This window comes from Chlamydotis macqueenii, chromosome 10 (assembly GCF_036417535.1).
Source record: "Chlamydotis macqueenii isolate bChlMac1 chromosome 10, bChlMac1.mat, whole genome shotgun sequence".
NCBI classification, from domain to species: domain Eukaryota; kingdom Metazoa; phylum Chordata; class Aves; order Otidiformes; family Otididae; genus Chlamydotis; species Chlamydotis macqueenii.
In genome coordinates, this window is record NC_141565.1 from 17,856,208 (window position 1) to 17,878,353 (window position 22,146).

Genomic DNA, 22,146 nt, shown 5'->3' on the forward strand with positions numbered 1-22,146 from the left:
AACGTCAAATGCTCCAGCACAGGCACCCATGGCCTGGTCCTCTCCTCTTGCCTGAAAAAAAGCTAGAGAGCCTCATAAAGAGGACTTCACCCCCATAGCATCACAGGACATACACAGGATTTTGGCCATGGAAGAGTGCCTGCAGCTCAGCAACTGAAGAACCTGAGCTCTTAGAGGCAAAGCAGGAAAGGGCTCGTTTTTAGCTCCCCAATGACACCGGTGCGATTTATTTCCCTGCAGCACATCCGCTCGCAGGTCTATTTCCTTGGGCTCTGGGAAAGGACTCGTGTTTGACTCCCCAGCTCCCAGGGTACTGGGCTCCTCCTCCTCAGAGACTCAGGAGCCCCTTACAGACACATTTTCATCTTTAATTCAGCACGCCTTGCTAATTTGAACAATAGAGTTGATTTTCTATGTAGTTGGACCAATCCATCACGAGATGAGCACAGCTGTCTGGCTCAGTTAAGCAGCAGCGTGAGCAGTCTTGAGATATATATGCACACATCGATGTTTTCAGCTTATTCTGATTGATTTTGCATTGTCTGTGCAAATGAACAATTTTGTTATATTTTTGCATCATGCCCTCAAGTTGGCCTTTTTAGCAGTTATTTTTAAAAGCCTGATATTTAAGCTATTATCCAGTAAAATTAGCAGCAGCACAAAATTCATGAAGTATCCCTGTATCTCAATTCCTAATAGGAAATTGGAAGAGCAATGTAACAGCCTCATTTTTGGCAAAACCATACTGAGATACAGGGATGTTGGATCCTTATTTGTTCCTCAAGTCACTTGTATGCTCTGTGCACAAGTAAGCAACAAAATCTCAAAAATGGAGAGGAATTAAAAGGAGACAAACGCTGTCCAATGCAAAAATGCAGTAATATCAAAATACTGCAGCCCTCCTAATGTATAGGCAGGTACTGGCAGCAAGTTTTCAGCAAAAGAAATTATTTACCCGGATCTTCAGTAAATAAGGTAGAAAATCAGGAAGAAACACACAATTCTCAATCTCCACGCATGGAAATTAAAACATAGGGCAAGACTGTGATTCTATACAGCAGCTTAACGTGTTCAGAAAGGTTTCATATAGCTGAAAAAAAGCCCCATTTTCTTCCTCCATCTCACTTGTGAAACAAAAATTAGGACAAGTTCTCCACCTAAAAATCATTGATGCAGATTTTCCAAAACATCAGTCCTTTAAAAAAAAAAAAGTAAAAAAAACCAATAAGGCAGAGGGGAGAAAAAAAAAAAATCTACTGCTTGGCTACTTAAACCAATTCCCTGTGATATCCTGAGCCTGAGTGTTTATTTGGGAAAAAACCATATGCAGGATATTTATGCTATTTCTCCTCAGCAGAAACATCCTCCCCATGCAAAGCTGGTTGTTACAGGCAATATTTTTAGATGTCCATGTGTGTCATCCAGTTAGGAAAAAATAAGAAAAAGAAAAAAGTAATTAGACAGGGTGTAAACAGGAAACCTCAAAAAAAAAAAAACCTGAAGCCAAAAAAGAGCTGACAGAATAACATATCTGCTGAAGCACAGCTTAGGAATGGGAAATTATGAAGGGTTCAGGTCAAAAACAAACCCGAATGTGTTGCACTCCCTCCAGACCAGATTTCACCTCCCAGAACTGGGCAAATTAGAGACATCACTCAGAACAGCTGGCTGTATCTGTCACCGACTCCTATTTTTAAGCCTTTTTTGTTTTAAGAAGGTCTGGAGTCTTTGCTACTCACAAAAGCCAAAAAAACTCCGTAACAACTCTGTGGCCAGAGAAGAGAGGATTATACATAAGCTACACAATTTTGAGACAAAATTGGGAACGGTTTCTGCCATGGAAGTGCTCAGAGGTCTATGCGTGCATCCCAGCTGCTCTTATTTGGGATACGCCGCGATCTGGGTCTCAGCAGCCCACATGCACGCACATCTGGCACAACTGTGTTGCACCAATGGGTGACTGTGACCTGTCCAGGCACAGGATGGCTGTGCCAGGGTCCTGCATCCACGTAAAAACACATTGCTGGAAGCTTTAAAACCACCTCCGCCACCCAGTGAGGCTTCACATCTTTAATACCCCAAACTCCACGAGAAGCCTCTTCCCCCAGCTCTCCTCTTCCCTTCCTCTCAAGATGAACCCTTTAGCTCAGGCACAGGTGTTACTGAGCACCTGCAGGGACTCTGCCTGGAAAACACAGAGTGACACCAGGGATTTGGTCCCAGCTGCACGGAACTGCACACGTTCTTTCCATAAGGCACTCACAGGGGACCCATGTGAAATTAAACTTCACTGACAGGTGAATAAGCTCTAGAATATATTTTACAGGCAGGAAAAAAAAGCCTCCACTGATGCATTCAGCAATGGAAGAGAAAGGGGAACCAAGAAATCCAAGAGGTTCCTGAGATGTGTGGATGATAGCTTCCTCCTGCAAGTAACAGAGGAGCCAACGGGGGCAGGTGTTGTGCTGGACCTTGTTCTTACCAAGAAGGGGGGGCTGGTGGAGAACATGGAGCTCAATGCCACAGGGTACAGCCCTGGGGGAAGAAGAACCCAGGAAAGTTGGTTGATATTCAATGAGCACCTCCTCCAAGCTCAGAAGTGAAGCATTCCAACAAAAAGCAAGTCAGGCAAAACACACCAGGAGGTCTGCATGGAAGTACAAGTTGCTCCTGGACCAACTGAAATTTAAAAAGGAAGCCTACAGAGGGCAGAAGCAAGGACAGGTAGCCTAGGAGGATTAGAAAGGTTGTCCAAGCAGCCAAGGATCAGGTAAGGCAGGCTAAAGCCCTGACAGAATTAAATCTGGCCAGGGATATCAAGGACAACAAGAAAAGCTTCTTTAGGTATGTCAGGGATAAAAGGAAGACCAGGGAGAACGTGGGCCCTCTCTAGAAGGAAACAGGAGACCTGGTTACCCAGGACATGGAAAAGGCTGAAGTACTCTGACTTTTTTGCCTCAGTCTTCACCGCTAAAGGTTCTAGCCACGTCACCCAAGTTGCAGAAGGCAAAAGCAGGGACTGGGAGAATGAAGAATTGCCCACTGTAATAGAAGAGCAGGCTCAGGACCATCTAGGGAACCTGAAGGTGCACAAGTCCATGGGACCCGATGAGATGCATCCATAGATCCTGAGGGAACTGGCACACAAAGTTGCCAAGCCGCTGTCCATATTATTTGAGTTGTGGCAGTCTGGTGAGGTTCCTGATGACTGGTAAAAGGGTAACATAAGCCCCATTTTTAAAAAGGGGAACAAGGAAGACCCAGGGAACTACAGGCTGGTCAGTCTCACCTCTGTGCCTGCCAAGGTAATGTAGCAGATCCTCCTGGAAACCATGCTAAGGCACATGGAAGACAAAGAGGTGATCGGTGACAGCCAAGATGGCTTCACTAAGGGTAAATAATGCCTGACCAATCCGGTGGCTTTCTTTTATAACAGGGTTATAGCATTGGTGGACAACAGACAACCAGCTGATGTAATCTACCTGGACTTGTGCAAAGCATTTGACACTGTCCCACGTAACATCCTTCTCTCTAAACTGGAATGACATGGATTTGATGGACAGACCACTCTGTGGATAAGGAATTGGCTGGATGGCTGCACTCAGAGTGGTGGTCAATGACTCAATGTCCAAGCAGAGACCAGTGACAAGTGGGATTCCTCAGGGGTCAGTACTAGGACCGGCATCTTTGTCAGCAACATAGACAGTGGGATAGAGTGCACCCTCAGCAAGTTCGCCAATGACACCAAACTGTGTGGTGCTGTCGGCATGCTGGAGGGAAGAGATGCCATCCAGAGACAGGCTGGAGAGGTGGGCCTGTGCAAACCTCAAAGTTCAACCAGGCCAGGTGCAAGATCCTGCATATGGGTCATGGCAGGAGGCTCCGGGGAGACCTTAGAGCAGCCTTCCAGTACCTAAAGGGGACCAACATGAAAGATGGAGAGAGACTCTTCAGCAGGGCCTGTTGTGACAGGACGAGGAGTAATGGTTTTAAACTAGAGGGAGGTAGACTCAGATTAGACATTAGGAAATGATTTTTTCACACTGAGGGTGGTGAAGCACTGGAACAGGTTGCCCAGAGAGGTGGTGGATGCCCCATCCCTGGAAACCTTCAAGGCCAGGTTGGATGGGGCTCTGAGCAACCTGATCTGCTTGGAGATGTCCCTGCTCCTTGCAGGGTGGTTGAAGGGGGTGGCCTCTAACACTCCCTTCCAACCCAAACTATGATTCTGTTTTCACTAAATAAACAGCCAGCACACAAAGCCTTAAACTTGCAGTTTTTAAAGTGAGAAATGGGACTGCAGTGCATCATTAGCACACAGATTAAAAACTGGCTCATTTGCTCCTGAAACAGGCACATCACTCCACAGTGGCTCAAGCAGAGTGCTGAAGAAAATCTGAATAAAATAACAGATAACAAAAAGCAAAATCGCAATATTCCTACTCACGAGAGGCACGTGGTCTGTTCGGAAATGCTTTACCAAAGACCCAGCCTCCACAAAGCCTGCGGCATATAAGGGCCCCAAATCCTGCTGTCCTGCCTTTGACCGGTGACTCAGGGACAGCAGCGCTGCTTTGCAGGTGTAGGAGCCCAGAGCCTTGCACTTAAAAGACAATTTAATCTCAAAATCCCTACCTGAGCTGCAGATAGCCAGCTACAAAGCATCACCAGTGATTTCCTAAGGGTTGTTCGGTATTTTTTCCCCCCCAAACCTTTCTTCTATAACTCATAAGCCTGTAAGATTTCAAAGCTTAATATTGAAGCCCCTACACCAACCTCATATTTTCATCAGCATTTAGGTTTGTTTTTTTTTTTTTTCCCTCCCCCTTCAATCCTGAAGGCATTTAGGATCAAATCCTCAGCCACCTTAGACCAGCACTGCTTCATTGACTCTGATACAACCAGCTGGCTTACGTCTGGTCCGTAAACATGCACAGCCTGCCAAAAATATGAAATAAGATGCAAGAATGTCTTGCAATACGGAGCTGCCCTAACTAGGCACATCTCAGGAAAATACAAGTGCTTTGCCTGTCTTTCTGGAAGGAAGGGGCCTGCATACAGCTGAGGGGGAAGAGGAAAAAAGTTATAATGCTTGGAATGACCTCAGAGTTTCCTGGTGCGTCTGTTGGGAGAGCAAAGCCTCACCGTGTCCCAGCACTCGGAAGTGTGGGGACTTTAGCTTTAAGAAATGAGCAGAAAAATAATAAACAGGAATCTGGTTTTATACTTGCATTTCTACTGAAACTTTTTAAAGGATCCGTGTAGGTCTCCAAAAATGCCTTGATGCACATCTGTCACCCTGTTTGCAGCCCGCAGGTCCTCCCTGGCCCAGCATAGGGGCCCATCCCTGAGGGTCCCGTGGTGGGAGGCGCTCAGGGGGAAAGAGATGGGTGGGGGGTTGAAAATGCTCCCATGAGGGAAGATCTGGGGAAGGGAAACATGCACCCATCCCACTGCGCACCTCTCCATCACCTCCTTTGACAGCAAGGGGTGCGGTACAAAAGCCCCCAGGTGATGTCCCCTCTGCCTGGTCACCCTCTCCTCACAAGTCTCCTGGACTCACTGATACCTTCTGCAAAACACAAAGGATTGGCTCTGGATCCAAAAATACAGGTTTCTCCCAATCTCTGCACAAGCCAGCCCAGGCAGCAGCGGGTTCCCTGCCATGGCACTGCAGCCTGGCTCCCACAGAAGCAGTACACTTGCTGTGATCCCTTTGAAGGAAATGGCAGAGCTTCCACCAGCTTTATGGGGAAAGACCACGTCTCCAGACATACTGACTCTCCTTCTTAACCTTCGAGTCATAAAGATACCTTTGGCTGAAGTCCTGGCTCCAGTGCAGTCGATTACTTTTGCTATTAAATTTAATAGGGCCAGGATTTTGCCTTATATCATACATTATCTTGCTGTTAACCTTCACAGAAGCCAGTATCTACTTAATGTTCAATAGCCAGCGATGCACTGAAGTAGCTGGCTACATCTCTCACCCTTTGTGCAACCACAAGCCACCTTGTAGGACCCATTTCACTCTGCCAGGGTGACTCCAAGTGCCATCTCCATCCTTCCCAAGGGCTGCAGAGCCCACCCTGGCTCTGCGCACTCCTGTCCCAGCACTCATGGAGCATTTACCTGCAGCAATTGCATGGACCATACCTAGCCATTTCTGACCTCAAGGTGTCCCTGCACTTCTTGTCCGAGGAGCAACCAGGCAGACTTGAAGACCCGACGGAATATGACATGAACAGAAATAATGTTTTAAGACAGGCTGGACAAAACATAACTGCAAGCTGGTACAAATACCCCTTTGATGATGTTTTCCATGGAAATGTTGGCTTTGCTGAAGTTTGGCAAAAACTTAAGAGATGGAACACAGTGCCTGGAACAGCAGGCTAAGAGACTCTCCAAGTTGCATGGCATCTTCCTAAAACAGCCACATGAACTGAAGACAGGATGAAAAAACTGGCTCCTGCAGAGCATCAACTTTCATGAAAGCCCCACCAGCTGAGCCAGTACAAAAATCTGGCAAAGCAACCGCGCAAGTGCTCTCCCTCACTGCAGGCACCGTGGCTTTTCAGGGCCAAGTGCCAACACACTTTCCATGCAATTCTCCTTTTCCCCATTTATTTCACTATTTCTCATCGCAGGGGATGGCAGATGTAAGGGACCCTTTCACTTGTTTTATTGATGGTTTGCAGATTTGTACAGGACAACAGCCATGGTCTCCTCTCCAAAACACTCAAATGCAATGCTCAGAAGTAATCATCATGTAGATTAAAAAAACAAAACCAAAACTAGTGAAAAATTAAAATCCAGGGAACAAATAAACCCAGACTTCCTCAACATGATAAATACAGCGCCCTAGCCAGGAGATAAAGCCCTTTGCCAAGAGCACAATATAAACAGGAGAGTTGCTGCCTCTTGGTCTCTACCAGGAACGCACAGTGTGAAAAACTAACCCATCTCCTTCCCACAAGGAAATTGTGCAGTGTGGCTGCCTTTCGTGATCCTGCCCTTGGTGGTTTCACATACCCGGCTGCTGCTCCCTCCCACGCAGGGATTGTGTGCCCACAGCCTGCGGGCCAGCACGCGATGAGCGCGCAAGGCCTCAGCTCCCACGGCACGAGGGAGAGGGACTGACTTCTGCAGAGCCTTCACAAGCTCTGCTGCCCCAAGACTTTTCAGCTGACAAGCAGCATCCAGCCAGCATTTCAGCTCTCCTGACACCAAAGGCCATGGGATCTCACCAGCAGTGCTAGCAGCAGATGCCGAATCCCTTGGACAGCAGGAGAGAGAGTTAATCTATCTTCTTGAAGAAACAGCCCTCTCGTTGCCATCAGTATTCTCCTTAAATAGGAGGTGTCTCATACTCAAAATTGATGTTTCTCAAACGGGCCATGTCATTCCACAAGTGGTGACATGACCATTCCTACCACTCCGCAATGTATTTAAAATAACAGCAAGAAAAGAACAGGCAGGCAACTCCACAGCTAATCCTAGAAATCAGGACAATTAATAGGAAACAATCAGTGCAAATCTGCTACAAATATTAAGTTAATGAAATACTTCATCCAACATCTGCTTTCCTTGGCAGGACATAGCTAACAAGTTAGCGTCTGGTGGCGACACGCTTATCACCGGCAGCACTGAGGCACTGCAGTCAGGTCATTACCGTGCACAGACCCACGGTGATGTTTTGTTCCAGCACAGCCTCTTGGGGACTCAGAGGGGAAGAAGAAAAAAAAAAAAAATCCTGTGGGATCAGAGAGCTTTCCTGACACTACCCAGCAGAGCTGTGATGTCGGCCCCGGAAAGGGCACTGCGTGGAGGCAGCAGCATCCTCTGCCGTTGAACAAGCAGTACCCACCGTGGGGCAGGACCCAATGCCTGCCCTCCTGCGACCTCTTCTGACCTTCACTCCTCAGCCAGGATGCTGGAGGCAAATCAATTAAGCTCCTGCTTCTTTGCTTATGTCTCTACAATACAATTCTCAGGAGTTATTCTGTGCAGAGCTTCTGGTAACTTTTCCTGTGTTTTACTCCAGCCCAGAAGCCATCCCTGACTCACTTGAAAAAACTCAGCTTTCCCTGTTACAGGAACAGTGAACACCAGATTAAAAAAAAAAAAGAGTTGTCTTAGAGAAGAGTTCCCCATCCCCACAGACCCACCTCCTGCCCCTGAAGCCCCTTTGCCTCCCCCCAGCCTTAGAGCTCTCCCCATATATCTGATGGCTTCTCACAGGCTGCTCCTCCATCCCCTCCACCCCACTTCACCACCACCACCCCACTCACCCCTGGATTGGGTTTTTGAGGGAAGGCACCTGAGACAAGAGACATAGACAGACCAAGCCTTGAGCAAACATCTGCCATCCTTTCCAGGCAGCACCATGTCCTCCGAGGGCACCTTCCATCTCCTCCCCTCCTGCCCCATTGGGGTCCTTGCACTCAACTCATCCCCCCATCCTGACCCCATCCTCCCCTCCTGGACTTTTCAGCTGCTCTCACGCTTGGCAGCAGCCCCTCAGGAAATTCAGACCCCAGCCTTGAACAGACATTAGGTGAGCAGGCAATGAAAAATACCTTAAAAAAAAAAAAAAGGGAGGGGGCTACATCACAAGTCTATCTGAACCACCTTCAACTTCTGTAACTCTCAAAAAAAAATGCAAATAGCAATCAAATAAAACAAGATCCTACACTCTTTGGAAAAAGTCAAAATAACAGGTAACAGCTGCAGCCGGCATTTCTGCATCGTTGAGCCAGCCTGCCCGGCTGCCAGCACCTCGCCAGGCACTCGGCGGGGTTTGATGGATTTGGACTGCTCCACACTCCACTTTTAAAGCAAAACAAGCACTTCGGATCAAAGGCTCTTTCTCAGCAGCTGTTAACGAGCTCCATATGCACTGCTGCATCTCCAGTGCCAACCTCTTCATGAGATTTTTTTTTTTTTTTGGGCAAGAGGGGTGGGGACCTTACTGATGAGACATTGAATAGTTACAGGCTGAAAGGAGCTACTGTACCAGGCAGTGACCGCCTTTTCTTGGGACTTATGAATCCGGGCTTTGTTTGGTTTAAATCATATCTCAGAGCAGCCTATAAGGGTAATCTCTGAAAATGCGTTTTCTCTGTGATCAGAAATTGCAGACCTGCTCTCCAGCTGCAGCAAAGTTACCAGAATCGAGCTTGGATTTTGCACTTTAAGGCAGCACTTACAACAAAGGCAGGAAAGCACAGCTGTAAGTGCTAGAAGTAAACACACAGCCCCTTATCTCACCATGGAGCGCAAGAAATTTTTATAGACTGATCTTTCAGGGCAAAAAAAATGAGCAAGCAAAGATTTCAGCCCGCATTACTGAAGTTCCCCAAAGCAAACTGACTTTGCTCTCCAACTGCCGGCTCCCCTGCACTCCCAGCTCCGAGCCCTGCATGGTGTTTTAGCTGAGGCACGGTGTAAGAGCCCTAAACAGTATTGTCTGACCCTGCTAAGCATCAGGAATTAAAATACAGCACCTTACCTCCAAGCCACACGCCCTGCCCGTTTAAAAGGACCGAAGAAACCCAAGAAGTACTCAACAGCGTGCATGTACTAAGCCTTCACATTTTCTGTATATTTGAGCTGGGGGAAGAAGGGAGACACGATCCCGGACTTCTTCCGTTGCCATATAATCTCAAGGAAGTGACCTTCGCATTTGTTGCTTTGATTACAGATTCAGAAACAAAAGCTCTTCCAGCGTGAGTCAGGGGACACAGGAGCTTGAAATGTGATTGTTAAAAATGGAGGCAAGCTAGGAAAGCATTACAAAGGAAAAAAAAAAATAATTGTAATATTAACCCCTTCTTGCTTCTCCACCACCCTGCTGCTCACCCTGGGTTGGGTTTTTGAGGAAAGGCACCTGAGGCAGGTGCCCTGCACCCTTGGCAGGACTGCTTTCTGTGTGCAAAATACCAAGTTATACTTCAAGGACATCCAGCTCCTCTCCCCGATTTCTCCAGCTCTGCATCGACCTACACAGCTTCACACACCTCTGGGCTTCGACACAGCAACACTGATTGCGTCAGGAGCAGCACAGGTATCAACAACACAAAAACTAAGCTCTCCTCCAAAAGAAACATCAGACAACCACATAACACTGCTTTCACCAAAAAATAAAAAAAAAAGGAAACAGAAAACCAAAGAACTGTGCACCCAAATCCAGGAGGCCATAACCTCGAGAGCTCCAATCTGATCTCCAGGCAGATACATAAGAGGGACAAGATTTCAAATTTACACATGCCGACTTCAAACCGAAAATACAAGCCTGTTCCTCCTTCACAACCACAGCTCAGCATTATTAATCTCCTCTCACGTGACCTGAGGAAGGGTACCCAAGGTTTTAAATCACACCACTGACTCACATCCTCTGGCTGCACAAGTTACAGTAGGAAAACTGATGCCAAGGGAACACCACAGCCCAGGATCACAGTATCCAACGTGGGCTGGAAGGTTCAGGCTGGGGGAACACTACAAAATGCTATTGGAGCAGGGAGGAGCTCTAGACATACAGAGACAACCTCACCTAGGAGTGAGAACTACTTCTTCCCTTTAGCTGGATGCTCTCCTTTAGTTATTTACACTCCCAACTGAGCAGTCTGTATGCACAGAGAGGACAAACTTTTCCACTTCAATTTTTATAATCCATGGATCTATTTCACCTGGAACAAGCTAACTTGCTTTTATCAGAATGGGAAGCAAGAACTTCAGGATCAAACTTTTGAAAGCAACACTTGAGACACACAGTTCCCACCGCTTAGAGGTACCAAGCCCCCTTGGTCCAGCTAAACTCCCCCAAAGAGGAGGCTCCCTGTACCCACGTGTTTGAGGTCAACAAGCCCCGTTAAGCTGCAGAGCACTGTGTAAAGCCAGAGCCTCACTGATGCTGCTGGGAGGAAAAGCAGGGCTGCCTGGTCCACACGATCAAACAGCGCGAGTCAGTCCTGCACCTGGGGCTGCCTCCCTAAATTACCATCCAGACAGCTCCAGAGCACCACTACCCCAGACACCCGGGATGCAGGGAGGTGCCAGAGGTGTCTCACCCTCCTTGTTTAACCCAGAGGAACTAGCTTTGATCAAATATCCACCTTTTAAATAGCTGCAGACAAAGAGGTGGTTTTTTTTCCCCGAAGTTACTTTGTAAAAGCTAACATTCTCATAGTCATGAGACTACAAAAGCTCTCCACACAATGCTCAACATCCCAGGTTCCATAAAAAAAAAAAAAAAAAAACAAACCATAAGCTGGCCCCATCTGACACCAGGTCAGGTCCAGCCAGCTGGTCTAGACTGCACCAGCAACTGAAGGGGTGGCAGCTGAGACAGTTTTAGAAGAGTATTTCAGAGTAACAAACTTGCATTTGCCTCCAAAACACAGACTCCAAAGGCCCAAATTAAGATGGAAAATAGACAGTGAGTCATTTTTCCTCAGAGAAATGATGTGAAGGTCACCTGGGTGGTGCCAGCTCCTGCCCTGCTGGGATAACCACGGGGCCAGGAACAGCTGGAGGAGGGGAAAAGCACAGCTGCTCGGAGGATGCGGGGCTTCTGAACAAGAACAGACCTGGGCTGCGCAATTCAGCTCTACTCTGGTCAGGGATAGTTCTTTGAAACAAGAAAAAATAGAGTTTAAAAGAAATACAATATTGTATATTTTGACATACACCCCAAATGGGGTCAGAATGTTTTTTTTTATTATTATTCCTGGGTCTCTCCCCTTGCCTACACAGCCTGTACTTTTCACGCCATGTAATTAATGCGCTGCCCTCTCTTGCTCTTCCAGCTTTTTCACTCCCACCCTCCAGTCCTTTGCCATCCTCTCGCGCACGAGCCAACACCCTGCCTGCAGGAGATGCCAACAAGCCTGGCCTCCTCCATACCACCCTACCGAGAAACCACTGACCCAACGAAAGGTAGAACCGGGGTGCTCAGAAAACAGCACGTAATTAGCAGTGGCCACATGGTGTTAAGTGCTGCATGCAGTGACACGATGATGATCAGAGTGCTGGAGCACCTCTCCTGTGAGGCCAGGCTGAAAGAGTTGGGGCTGTTCAGCCTGGATAAGAGGAGGCTCCAGGGAGACCTGATAGCAGATCCATTCTATGATTCTATAACTTCTCCATCACCAATCCCAGCTCCGCTGGCACCACACATTTGCGCCCAACAGTGAGCAGGAACACCGGGGCACCCATCACCGGGATGGCACCTCTTCCACAGCAGCTGGAAAACCAACCACAGCCTTCAATCTGACATTACTTGGATTGCAAACGATGGCTTTTAACAGCTAAAGAACAGCACATCCAAACTAATCTCAGCATTCTGATGACCCTTATTCTCCTCACCCCTCCTTCCCCAACACGCAGAGTTGATGCATGCTTAAATGAATGACAGATCAATTAGCAGGGAAAAGTGTACATGCGTATTTGGGTGTGGGAGGGTATTTAAGCTAATATATTCCAGTGCTGATAGCTTTATCCTCTTTGCAGTCTCTGAGAATGAACTGGCCTCCATCTGTACAGAAGATTAGTAGAACTGCTAATCACTAATTATGACTTGGAGGTTTTAAGAGCAATGCAGACTGTACAAGGGTGGCCTGATTTTTTGAAAATGGGGAGACAAGGTAGTGCAGTGTTATTTTAAGCACATGGACAGTCCATCCGAGATGGCAAAGAACTGCTGTGACAGCACTGGCAAAAGGAGTGACAGAAAGCTAAACATTTGAAGACAAAAAATAAAGTATGAAAAAACCAGCATGCACCTGAAAATTTTAATTTGCCTTTTCATAAGCCCCTTCTCCAGTCAGAGCAAGCTGGCCAGCCTCTCTGCACAGCACTGAAGTGGAGATCTACCCAGGCGCGTTCACGCAGCGATCCCTCTGTGCAGGAGCCTGCTTCTGAAAAGTGGCGCCAGCGACATTTAAAATCTAACGTATTTTGTGAACTGCGTCAGATGGAGAAAAAATATTTATACAGGCCAAAGCGGGTAGTGAATAGAAGGCACTGTTTGAAACTGGCACCGCAACACCCTGAAGGAAATGAGATGAAGTTCCCAGTCTGGTTGTGAAGTTTGTCTGCTATGGAAGAGGGAGGAGCGTTAGAAAAAAAAAATAATCGTATTTTTGTTTGAATAAACCCTCTCTAACAAAAAAAATGCTATATCATGAGCTCAAGTGGAAATATGTCTGGCAGAGCACTTTGGAAAGCTGCTGTTGGAAGTGCGTAAAGCCAAGTTTAACTCTGAGCTGTCGGGATGCAGTGCCTGGAGCTCCTCCTGCTCTCAGCTCTGCAAGAGGCTCCTCCAAAGCCCCAGCCCTGAGGAAAGCTTCTTCATGATGTGTTGGGATGTGACGGGAGTTTCAAGCAGAGCCAGAGCTCTGCAGGTGATGTACGAGCAGTGTCACAGCATTAGATCAGATCCCTTCAAAAAGAAAAGCAGCTGGATGAAAGCAGTCAGAGCAAAGCTTTTCCAGAGCAACTGGTAATCCCCAGTGCCCAAGTTGAAGTCTTTGAAGGGGCACATATTCAGCGTCCTCTAAAAAGGTCTTCTAGCTCCCTTTGAAAAGCCCTGACCCATAAGGACCCCTGGGATGCTTCCTCTGAGCATCTGTCCTGCGTGGAGAGGAAGGACAGCTCTGCTCTGACAACACAGCACTCCTCCCCTCACCACTTTTTCATCATTCCAGAAAGAGAAGGAAAAAAGGCATCACCAATTTGTCGCCAGCATGTTTTATAATAAAAAGTTAACGTGTGGTAACAAAGGAAACATGGTTCTCACTATCCAAACCAACTACGTTAGCACCATAGGAAACAGAAGTCAACTGCTTCCTCTCTTGCTCCTCCACCCCAGGTACATTTGGGACAGACACATGCACAAAGTTTATTTATTGTGCTTAGTCAGCAAAGTTGTCACTTCACACAGAGAAAGTGACCTTTCAGAGGTTAAAAAGCACTTTGTCCAAAAAACCCACAGGAACTGAATTTACACTTTTACAGCAGAGAAGGTTAGCCAAATTACCAGTGTAACTAAATAGCTTAATCACAGAGATGCTCCCATACCTGGTTTCACATCCAGCAGATACTAATCACAACATGCCGTCGTATTCTGCAGGGAGCTTGGAGACAGCTTGCCTGGCTTCTCTTTTTCTCCATTTGCAGTGAGCAGACTGGCTGCCATGCACTTTAACCCTGACACTACAGCATTCCGTTGACCAGGTTTTAATTTCTACAAAAATGTTAGTAGCATTATCAAATAGACTTTGATGCTTAAAGCAGAGGGGCTAACGAGGAATGAGCGACATGGGATGTACAGGTGAAAACTGGTATTCATGCCTCAGGGGAAGACAGAGTAGGGTAGTGTTGACATCCCAATGAGAGTCAGGCCAGTGGCAACACACAGCTTAACACAGGATAGATGTTGATCCTGAAAGTTTTTGGCTTTGCCACTGCTCATTAACCTCATTTATATATATAAAATTTTCACTTTGTTTTACTGCTCTATAATTAGGTTTAAAGACAGGTTGGCCTATAAAACCAGTACATAGAGAGCCCTGCCAAAAGCTTTATTTTTGAGGAAGTGTCAGGACACCCAGAAGTGCCACACTCTCCCCACTGTGGGTGTCAGAGGGGCTCTAGGAAGACCCCAAAGCCTGGGAGGCAGACCAAAGCACCACATGCCAGATCTCCACAACAAAATACAGCCCTCACTCCCCTCTGCCATAGGGAGTGCGTACCCTTGCATGAAGGCATCCGTGCTGAATTCCCACCTAGGATTTCTTCCAAGCCCTAATAGCCCCAATAACTCGGACTGACTTGCTGCAGTTAGAAGGAAGATCTGTGCCAGCTCTTCCATCAGCTGTCTCTGCAAGTCTCTTTTTTCCAGGCCAGGCTTTCAGATGGTCTCTGCCACAGACAAGACAATGCTCCCTGGCATACGACCCAAATGCTCAGAGGGAATAAATTCACATCCTGTACAACCCTCCTCCCCTCCCGTGGGTTCAGAGGTTATTTCAGAGTGAAACGGGACATCCCGCCTGCACTTTGGCTCAGACTCCTCCAGATGAATAGGCTTGGGGCAAACAGGACACCCGTTCTCTTCTGGCAGATGAGACAAATGATGGCAAACACCCTGGGGCAGACACCAGCTTGAGGAAGAGCCCGAGCTTGACTTGCTGGGCTGGGGCCGAAGTCCCAGTGCCAGTGACCAGGTAAAACACCAGTTGGTAAAACCTTGGAAGGTGTTTCCTGCACACAGGTGTTTCCTGCACACACATCCTAGAAACAAGAAGGCTCAGGATAAGGTGACTGACAAAGGCTGGTTTGTTCTTGTTGGGTTTATTTCTTTTTGTACTTAAAGCCGCTAAGGCAGGTAAAGGCTTTACACAGGCAGAGAGGATTTCAGCCTCCCCATGCCAGACAGCTCTGCCCGTGTGACAACCCCCGCACCTGCCAACTTCAGAGGATGTAGGTGAGAGCCCTGTGTAGGCGTATGAAGGTGTCAGTGCCTTCTCCACGCTGCAACTCAGGTCTCCCATCAGGCTAGCCAGCATTTTATATTTAAAAAAAAAATCCCATGATCACAGTAACAAACTTAACAGCCTAGGGAGAAGCAATCCTGACGGCTTGCCTTTCACCACAACAGCATACTGATAATAAAAGACCTGCTAGCAGTGTCCAGCTCACCCAAAAATAGCCCCTGACCCACAAAAGGACATGAACCCCAAATAGGGATCAAAGGGAGCTGAAGCCTCCGGGGCCGACCAGCAGCGCAAGTGCCCATCACCTCACTCCTCCCTGTACGTGCCTGGCACACAGCTCAGTGACAAAGGTCTGACTGATTTCCTGATTTGTTACACCGCACGCAGCCCAGGGAGCCCTCAGAGGGGGCAAAAGTGTAAGTTCAGGCAAAAGAGCCTTTATGTACAGCCTTTATGTGGTATTTTTCACACCTGGAACATGAGTGTGAGGGAGTTACAGAAATAGGAACATTCTTGCTGAAGCCAAGGTAGGCAAGGGCTTTGTTAAGCACCTGTCCAGGTGCCAATATTAATAAAAATACAAGGCAAAAGTGTGCTTTCATCTGGCTGCACTAACTACAGGACTTATTCTAGCAAGAACTTAAAACAAATAGCATCCCTGGCAGGTAGGAGAGTGTTGTTGTACCCATTTTACAGACAAAGAACAAGGGCGCAGTGAGGGAAGATAACTTGCCCAGGATAACGCAGAATCTATAGTTATGATGGGACACAAAATCTCCTCTCTAAGATTAGAGCCCAGTCCCACAGACACTGCAACATCCACCTCCTCAGAGAAACCACCCCACGGAGGGCTCTGCACTCTTTTGCTCCGAGCCCGAGGTGAACAAGCATAACAGCGCTGCTCAGAGTACATCTGTATGCAGGGGCCATCCAGCTACCATCTCTAGGTGTTTCCATAGCTTGAAGGATTTAAGGAAAAAAAAAAAGGAAGGAAATGTCGTATTTGATTCAACCTCTTAGAGGGCTCCGATACCCAAACAGACCCATGACATTTAATGCTCTGCACTCAGTCCTGCACCCAGGATCCTGCCAGTGGTTTAACAGCAAGGAGCTGGGACCTCAGCACAAAAACCAATGTGCTACACAACCCAAGGAAGAGCTGCAGGGCATTCTTCCAGCCATCTCTTTAATACACCCTGAATTACCACTAGGAAATTCCTAATGTTAGAAGGTGAGAGTCACCTTGTTCCTGCCTTGTTTCATCTCCCAGGTATGACCCTCAGCGCAGTGAGCTCAGAACAACAGGTCATGGCATGGTCCCAGCAGCCTGGCTGTGCTGGGACAAGCTGTGGGCAGAGGGGAGCAGGGAAGGGGCACTCCCCATCCACCCCACTGGCTCAAGGGCCACCTGGAAGGATGACAGAAGGACCAGTCTCCTCTCTTTACCCACTTTCCCATCCCCACTTTAGGATATAGGCACAAGTCAGCGATGCTTTCCATAAAGACAAAAAGATTAATCCACCAACAGCCACTGGGACACAGTAAGTTTCGGCAGAGATACAGTCATGCTTTGTTTTGAAAAAATCTGTTCACTTCAAGCCAATCATTGGAGAACTGCAGCCGAACAGGCTGAATACAGCTGTTGTCAGAGCTGGTCCCCGCCGAGCCATCACTCCAGCCCTGGAGGGTTGGGGTTTGCCTCCGTGGGGACACAGCAAGGGGCTAAGGCAGTCTGAGCCCCACGCTCTTTATGTGAATGGACTCCAAAAATAACACCCAGACAGTACAGGTGTAGATGGATTTTATTTACAGAGAAAGAAGGGAGCCAGGGCTGCATCCCACATTTCTTCAGGTCAGTAAAGGTGGGTAAGTGGGGAGCAGCAACACCTGGATGCTTGCATTCCCTAACTACACACAATCCATACCGCTCAGGTGATGCATGTATTTCATATGACAGTGTTTACATCCATCATCTGTACAAGATACCAAGATGCATTCAAGGACTTGGAAGCACTTTATCACCATAAAGCTGTTCTCCCACTCCTGAGCATACCTTAAAGCCAAATAGCAACAGATCCCTTTGGGATTAAATAGGCACAGATGTCCTTTCAGCACGACTTTCCCATGGAAGTTACATCCTGATGGTTTGGGAGAGTTGTTTGCTAGGAGCTGTGTCATTCTCTGTATTGCAACACCAGGGAGAGGGGAGAAGCAGCTTTGAAATATTCAGCGTAAGCTCGCAAACACGCACACTGACACTGTGACCGGGCACACATCGCAAGCCTGCATGTGAGACAAAAATAAATAACTGCCAGCAAAAACAGACTCCAAGAAGCGTGACACCACCCTGACTGCAACTGGATACCACAATAACTCCAAGTATGGTGCTGTATTTTTTTTGCTTGCAGGAAGGGGAGCCTCCCAATAGTTGTTCCAGGACTCTCTGCAGCCCCCCAGTAGCGATCCCTTTGCAACGCAGGGTACTCTCACTTTACAGTCTGCTGCCATTCACAGGAACGTGGCAGGAAAAGCTACAGGCAGTCTCTCCCATGGCAGCATCCCACTCCCAGTGCCCGACAGCAGTGCAGGCTGTGAGCTGAGCTCTGTCTCACAGATCCCGAGCACAAGGATGGTGATGGCAGCACAAGGGGCTCCAAAGGGGCTGTGATACATGGAGTCAGCTGCCAAAACAGTTTTAGATAAACTGGCTGAAAAAGACACATTTAACATAGAAAATCTCCCCCAAACGCTGAACGTAAGGCAGACACTCAGAATATAAGCCTGCTGGGTATCCTCACACCAGGGCTGCGTGAGCCACAGCTCCGGAACGATGCTCTTCACCTCACCCCATCCCAGCCGCCTCGCCCAGGGTGCAAGCACCAAGGCATCAGACAGGTGAGCAAGCACGTGTCCATCAGGTGGCACAATGCCTTTTTTTTGTTTGTTTTACAAAACCTAGAGCAATAACTGGAGGTGGTTTTACCTGGTAGACATCCTGGAGGCCACACCACGCTCGCAGGGCTTGTCGGCATGCCCGCAGCCGGGCGGCATACCACCTCCTCAGTGCTGTCACCGTCACCGTCCAGACGAAGCGGCTGCCGCTGAACAGCAGATCCTCCACCCCGCACATGAACACCGAAGCCATGAGAGCTCCTCCGTCAGCAAAACACAAATCCTCGTCCCGGCCGGCTCCCGCTGGCTCTCCCTCCCTCGTTCAAACGCCTGGCATGACGGCAGCCCGGCTTTATACGGCAGGCGGAGGGCAGGGGTGTTGCACGGAGCCAGGGTCAAGCCTTCAAACAAACTCTTCTTTCACGGCGCTTCCTGGGCAGATTCCCAAGCGTGCCCCAGCCAGCGGCGCCTGAAGCCGAGCCAGCGGCTGCAGTAGCTCAGCCCTACCAGCAGCTCACACAGCCGCCTTGTCCTTCTTAGCAGCTTAGACAAATCTCCGTTAAGCTCCAGTAGCTACTGCTACGTTTTTTCTAATTAAATTTTAACCCTTCTGCCGTATGCCCTGACAACCACCCCATTTTAACACCGCTTGCCAGCGTTGATTGCCGCCGCGCTTCGGTACGCTGGGCGGAGCGGGCGCTCGACTCGCAGCTCCCGCTGAACTCCGTGCTATCTGCCTCCGACACCTCGTTATCTGCCACACAGGGAACAGAGCTGTCATCGTTTTCTCCCAGATGATCCCATGCTCAAATTATACACTAGAAATCTTATTTTGAAATAAGAGCACCTCTGGGAGCCAGCAAGTAGAAGAAAGGGGGAGAAAAAAAAAAAAAAAAAAGATCACAGTACTCCTGCACAAATATTTGCAGGAGCTTCTCTTCCAGCTCAGATCGCAGCAGATGCCCACAGCACAGAGCCACCTCCCTGCTCCACACCTCCCACTTGGTTGTTGCGTTGTACTGGCTAAACACTCAACACCCGCTAAAGAAATCATTTTGCTCTGCTCTTAAACTAACTCAGTTAATCCAGCTCCTGCTGTGTGAGAAAAAACAAAGCTGCCTGTGCTAGCTGATCTCTTCACAAACAGCCCACAGCAAATAAACACTGGAATAATAGCCCACAAGAGACTCCAGCCTTGCCTCGACAGACAGTTTAAAGCAGCATCTTGTCCTTCTGGGGCTTAAACTGTTAATGCCAGCAAGCTGCACCTTTTGTTTGTGAGCTCTTTCCTATTAAAAGCCAAGGGAGGGTGGAAGTCAAAGGGCAATTAATCTTTTTAAGACCCCCTGAGAGGATCTGACATTTCATGAGCTTTTTTGGGATGGAAGCTGTGGGAGCCCCGCATGCCTCCATCAGCACCTTGCTGAAGAAACTACTCAAAGAGCTGATTTTAGGCTAAAACAATCAGCAAGACCAGCCGCTCTGTAAAAGTAATCCCTCTTGTGCAATGAAATGGATGAGGAGGGGGCAGGACCAGCTTGCATAAAGGCTGCACAGGACAGCCAAATCCCATGGTGCTGGTAGTACCGCTTCCTGAACAGCGCTGCCTGCAAACAGCCCCTACGCTGGAGTTGTGGCAGTGCTGTCCCAAATGCTCTTCACAGGAGGAAGATTCCCCGCATGCTTGTAGCACAGCACAAGTATTCACAAATTCATTTGATTACATACTAATCAACCGTCTTGATGCTGCAAGAGCTCATGCACTGTGAGCTCCCGTGTGGTAGCTGGGGCGATGTAGCTCTTCAGACAGGCTTTGGGCTTGCCTGTCTCCAAGCATCACACTTTTACCTCTTACACACGACAAAGCAAGAGCTGCTCTGCTCCTCTTGGTGCTGCTGGTTACTGGCTATGCTGCTGCCAGGGAGTTTAAATCTCTGAGCCTTGCTTTCACATGGGGAAAGCAATGACAACAATATTTCAAACGTTATTAGAAGCTGTTGCAGAGAGACAGTGCAGGGAGAGATACCACTTGTTATAACAAGAGGCAAATAAACACTCAGGCTCTGCAACTGAAATCCAGCATCCACATACCCACCCCAAGAGCCATATTGTTGTCTCAGAGCCTCTGGCCACAAGGAACCCTTCCTCCTCCTCCAATGTTGCCCATCACCACTGTTTTGCATTTAGAGGATATAAACATCAACATGAATGTACAAAAAATGGGAAAAGTTTGTTTTCCACCAGGAGAGAGCAGTGACAAATCTCTAGAGAGTTATCCCAATAACTTAAGCCAGCACCAGCGCCAGGCTTGGCAGCAAGTAATCGCCATTCCCTCAGATAACGCTGCTTTGGAGAGGAACCAGCCCGGAAAATCTCCAAAGGCATCTGTGTGTTATGGTCAAGTCATATCCACATTTAAACACAGAGATAAAAAAAAAAAAAAAGAAAACCCAATCTTCAAGTTCCATTTCTAAAAGAAAAGAAAAGGAGCTTTGTAGTTAAAGAAACAGTGCAGGGAATGGCCCTGTCCTGCGCCAGGAAAATCCAGCCAACCCACTATGAAAAGTTTAAACGCTTCTGCTCTGGGCCTGCTGTCCTCAATGCCTTCCTGTTTTCCTTGTCACCTAATTATTAAGGATGAGGATTTTGCCCTTTATCACAGCACAAGGAATTTTTTTTTAAGCTGTCTATGACCCATGGCATCTTTAAATAAGAACATACACGTTCTGCACGGTTACACTTTATGCTTCACAAGTTACTGTGTGCCTGAGTGATGGCCTCAGATGGCTCCATCTCAGAAGGCAGAGCCATGCGTACTCAGGCCCTCCCAACCGCTTCACCCATCAATATTTCCATTACCTTGTGCAGGCTTTATGTCCTTACCCTAAAGTCAGAGCTCTATGTGTAGGCTAGAGCAAGGCAAGAACCTTTTTCCCACCCTTAGGGTACACAGACTACACAGACAGCTACCACACGGGAGCTCACAGTGCATGAATCAAAGCTTCACACACATCTTACCATCCTTTCTGCAGACAAAGCAGGTTGTAAAAGAAATAAGAAGCAAGTGCCAAATGGACTTCACCTTCCCAGTTGACCCAAGGACGTGAGGCAGCAATCACACCATGGTGCACTGTCCCTTGAACCTGGGACACTGCTCTTTTTTGCTCTGTGGGTGTTCAGTGCTAACAAAGTTTATGATGCGAAGAGCTAAGTGCAATTTAGAATAATTTTTGTGTTTTAATATGCAGTTGATGAATTGCCCATTCAAATCAATCTTAGTCTTTTATCGACTTCTACTTTCAGAACCTGATTGCAAGTGGGTTAATTTGAAGTACCTAAATAATACCCAGGCTCCTTATAATCGGAACAGAGATCACTGAAAATTCAGCAAGGGAAAGCCAGTAGGATACCCAGATGGTTTCCAAAGGCTGTTAGCATCCAGATCTCTATTCTATGGGGGGTGGAGGTAAGATAGATATCTCAGGGAAGCTCTTTGTAGATGTGTGTACCACTTCCAAGGGAACACAAGAGACAGCTACTGCAAATCCATTTGATGTACAGTCATATGAACAACAGGGCATTCATTTCTGCTAAGGAATAAGCCTACACAACAGGAATCTAAAGGAGAACATCACTTAAAAAGAAGATAGAAAAATTGATGTGTGGCAGATTCATGCTCTTCCTAACACTATTGATTCTAGTTCTAGAATAATGAGTATTAAAGAGAGAAAGGTTTTCTACCAACATAATAGGAAAAGAT

At 47.6% G+C, this 22,146-nt stretch overlaps 1 protein-coding gene across 1 annotated transcript in view; it reads right to left on the reverse strand.

Annotated features, from left to right (window-relative positions):
- Positions 1–18,669, reverse strand: part of FRMD4B (FERM domain containing 4B) — an 84,575-nt gene extending 65,906 nt beyond the window's left edge. The window contains exon 1 of the mRNA XM_086755606.1: positions 18,478–18,669. Coding sequence (XP_086611732.1) covers positions 18,478–18,639 — 162 coding nt within the window. The 5' untranslated portion in view covers positions 18,640–18,669. The remainder of the gene's footprint in view (positions 1–18,477) is intronic.
- Positions 18,670–22,146: the final 3,477 nt, after the last annotated feature.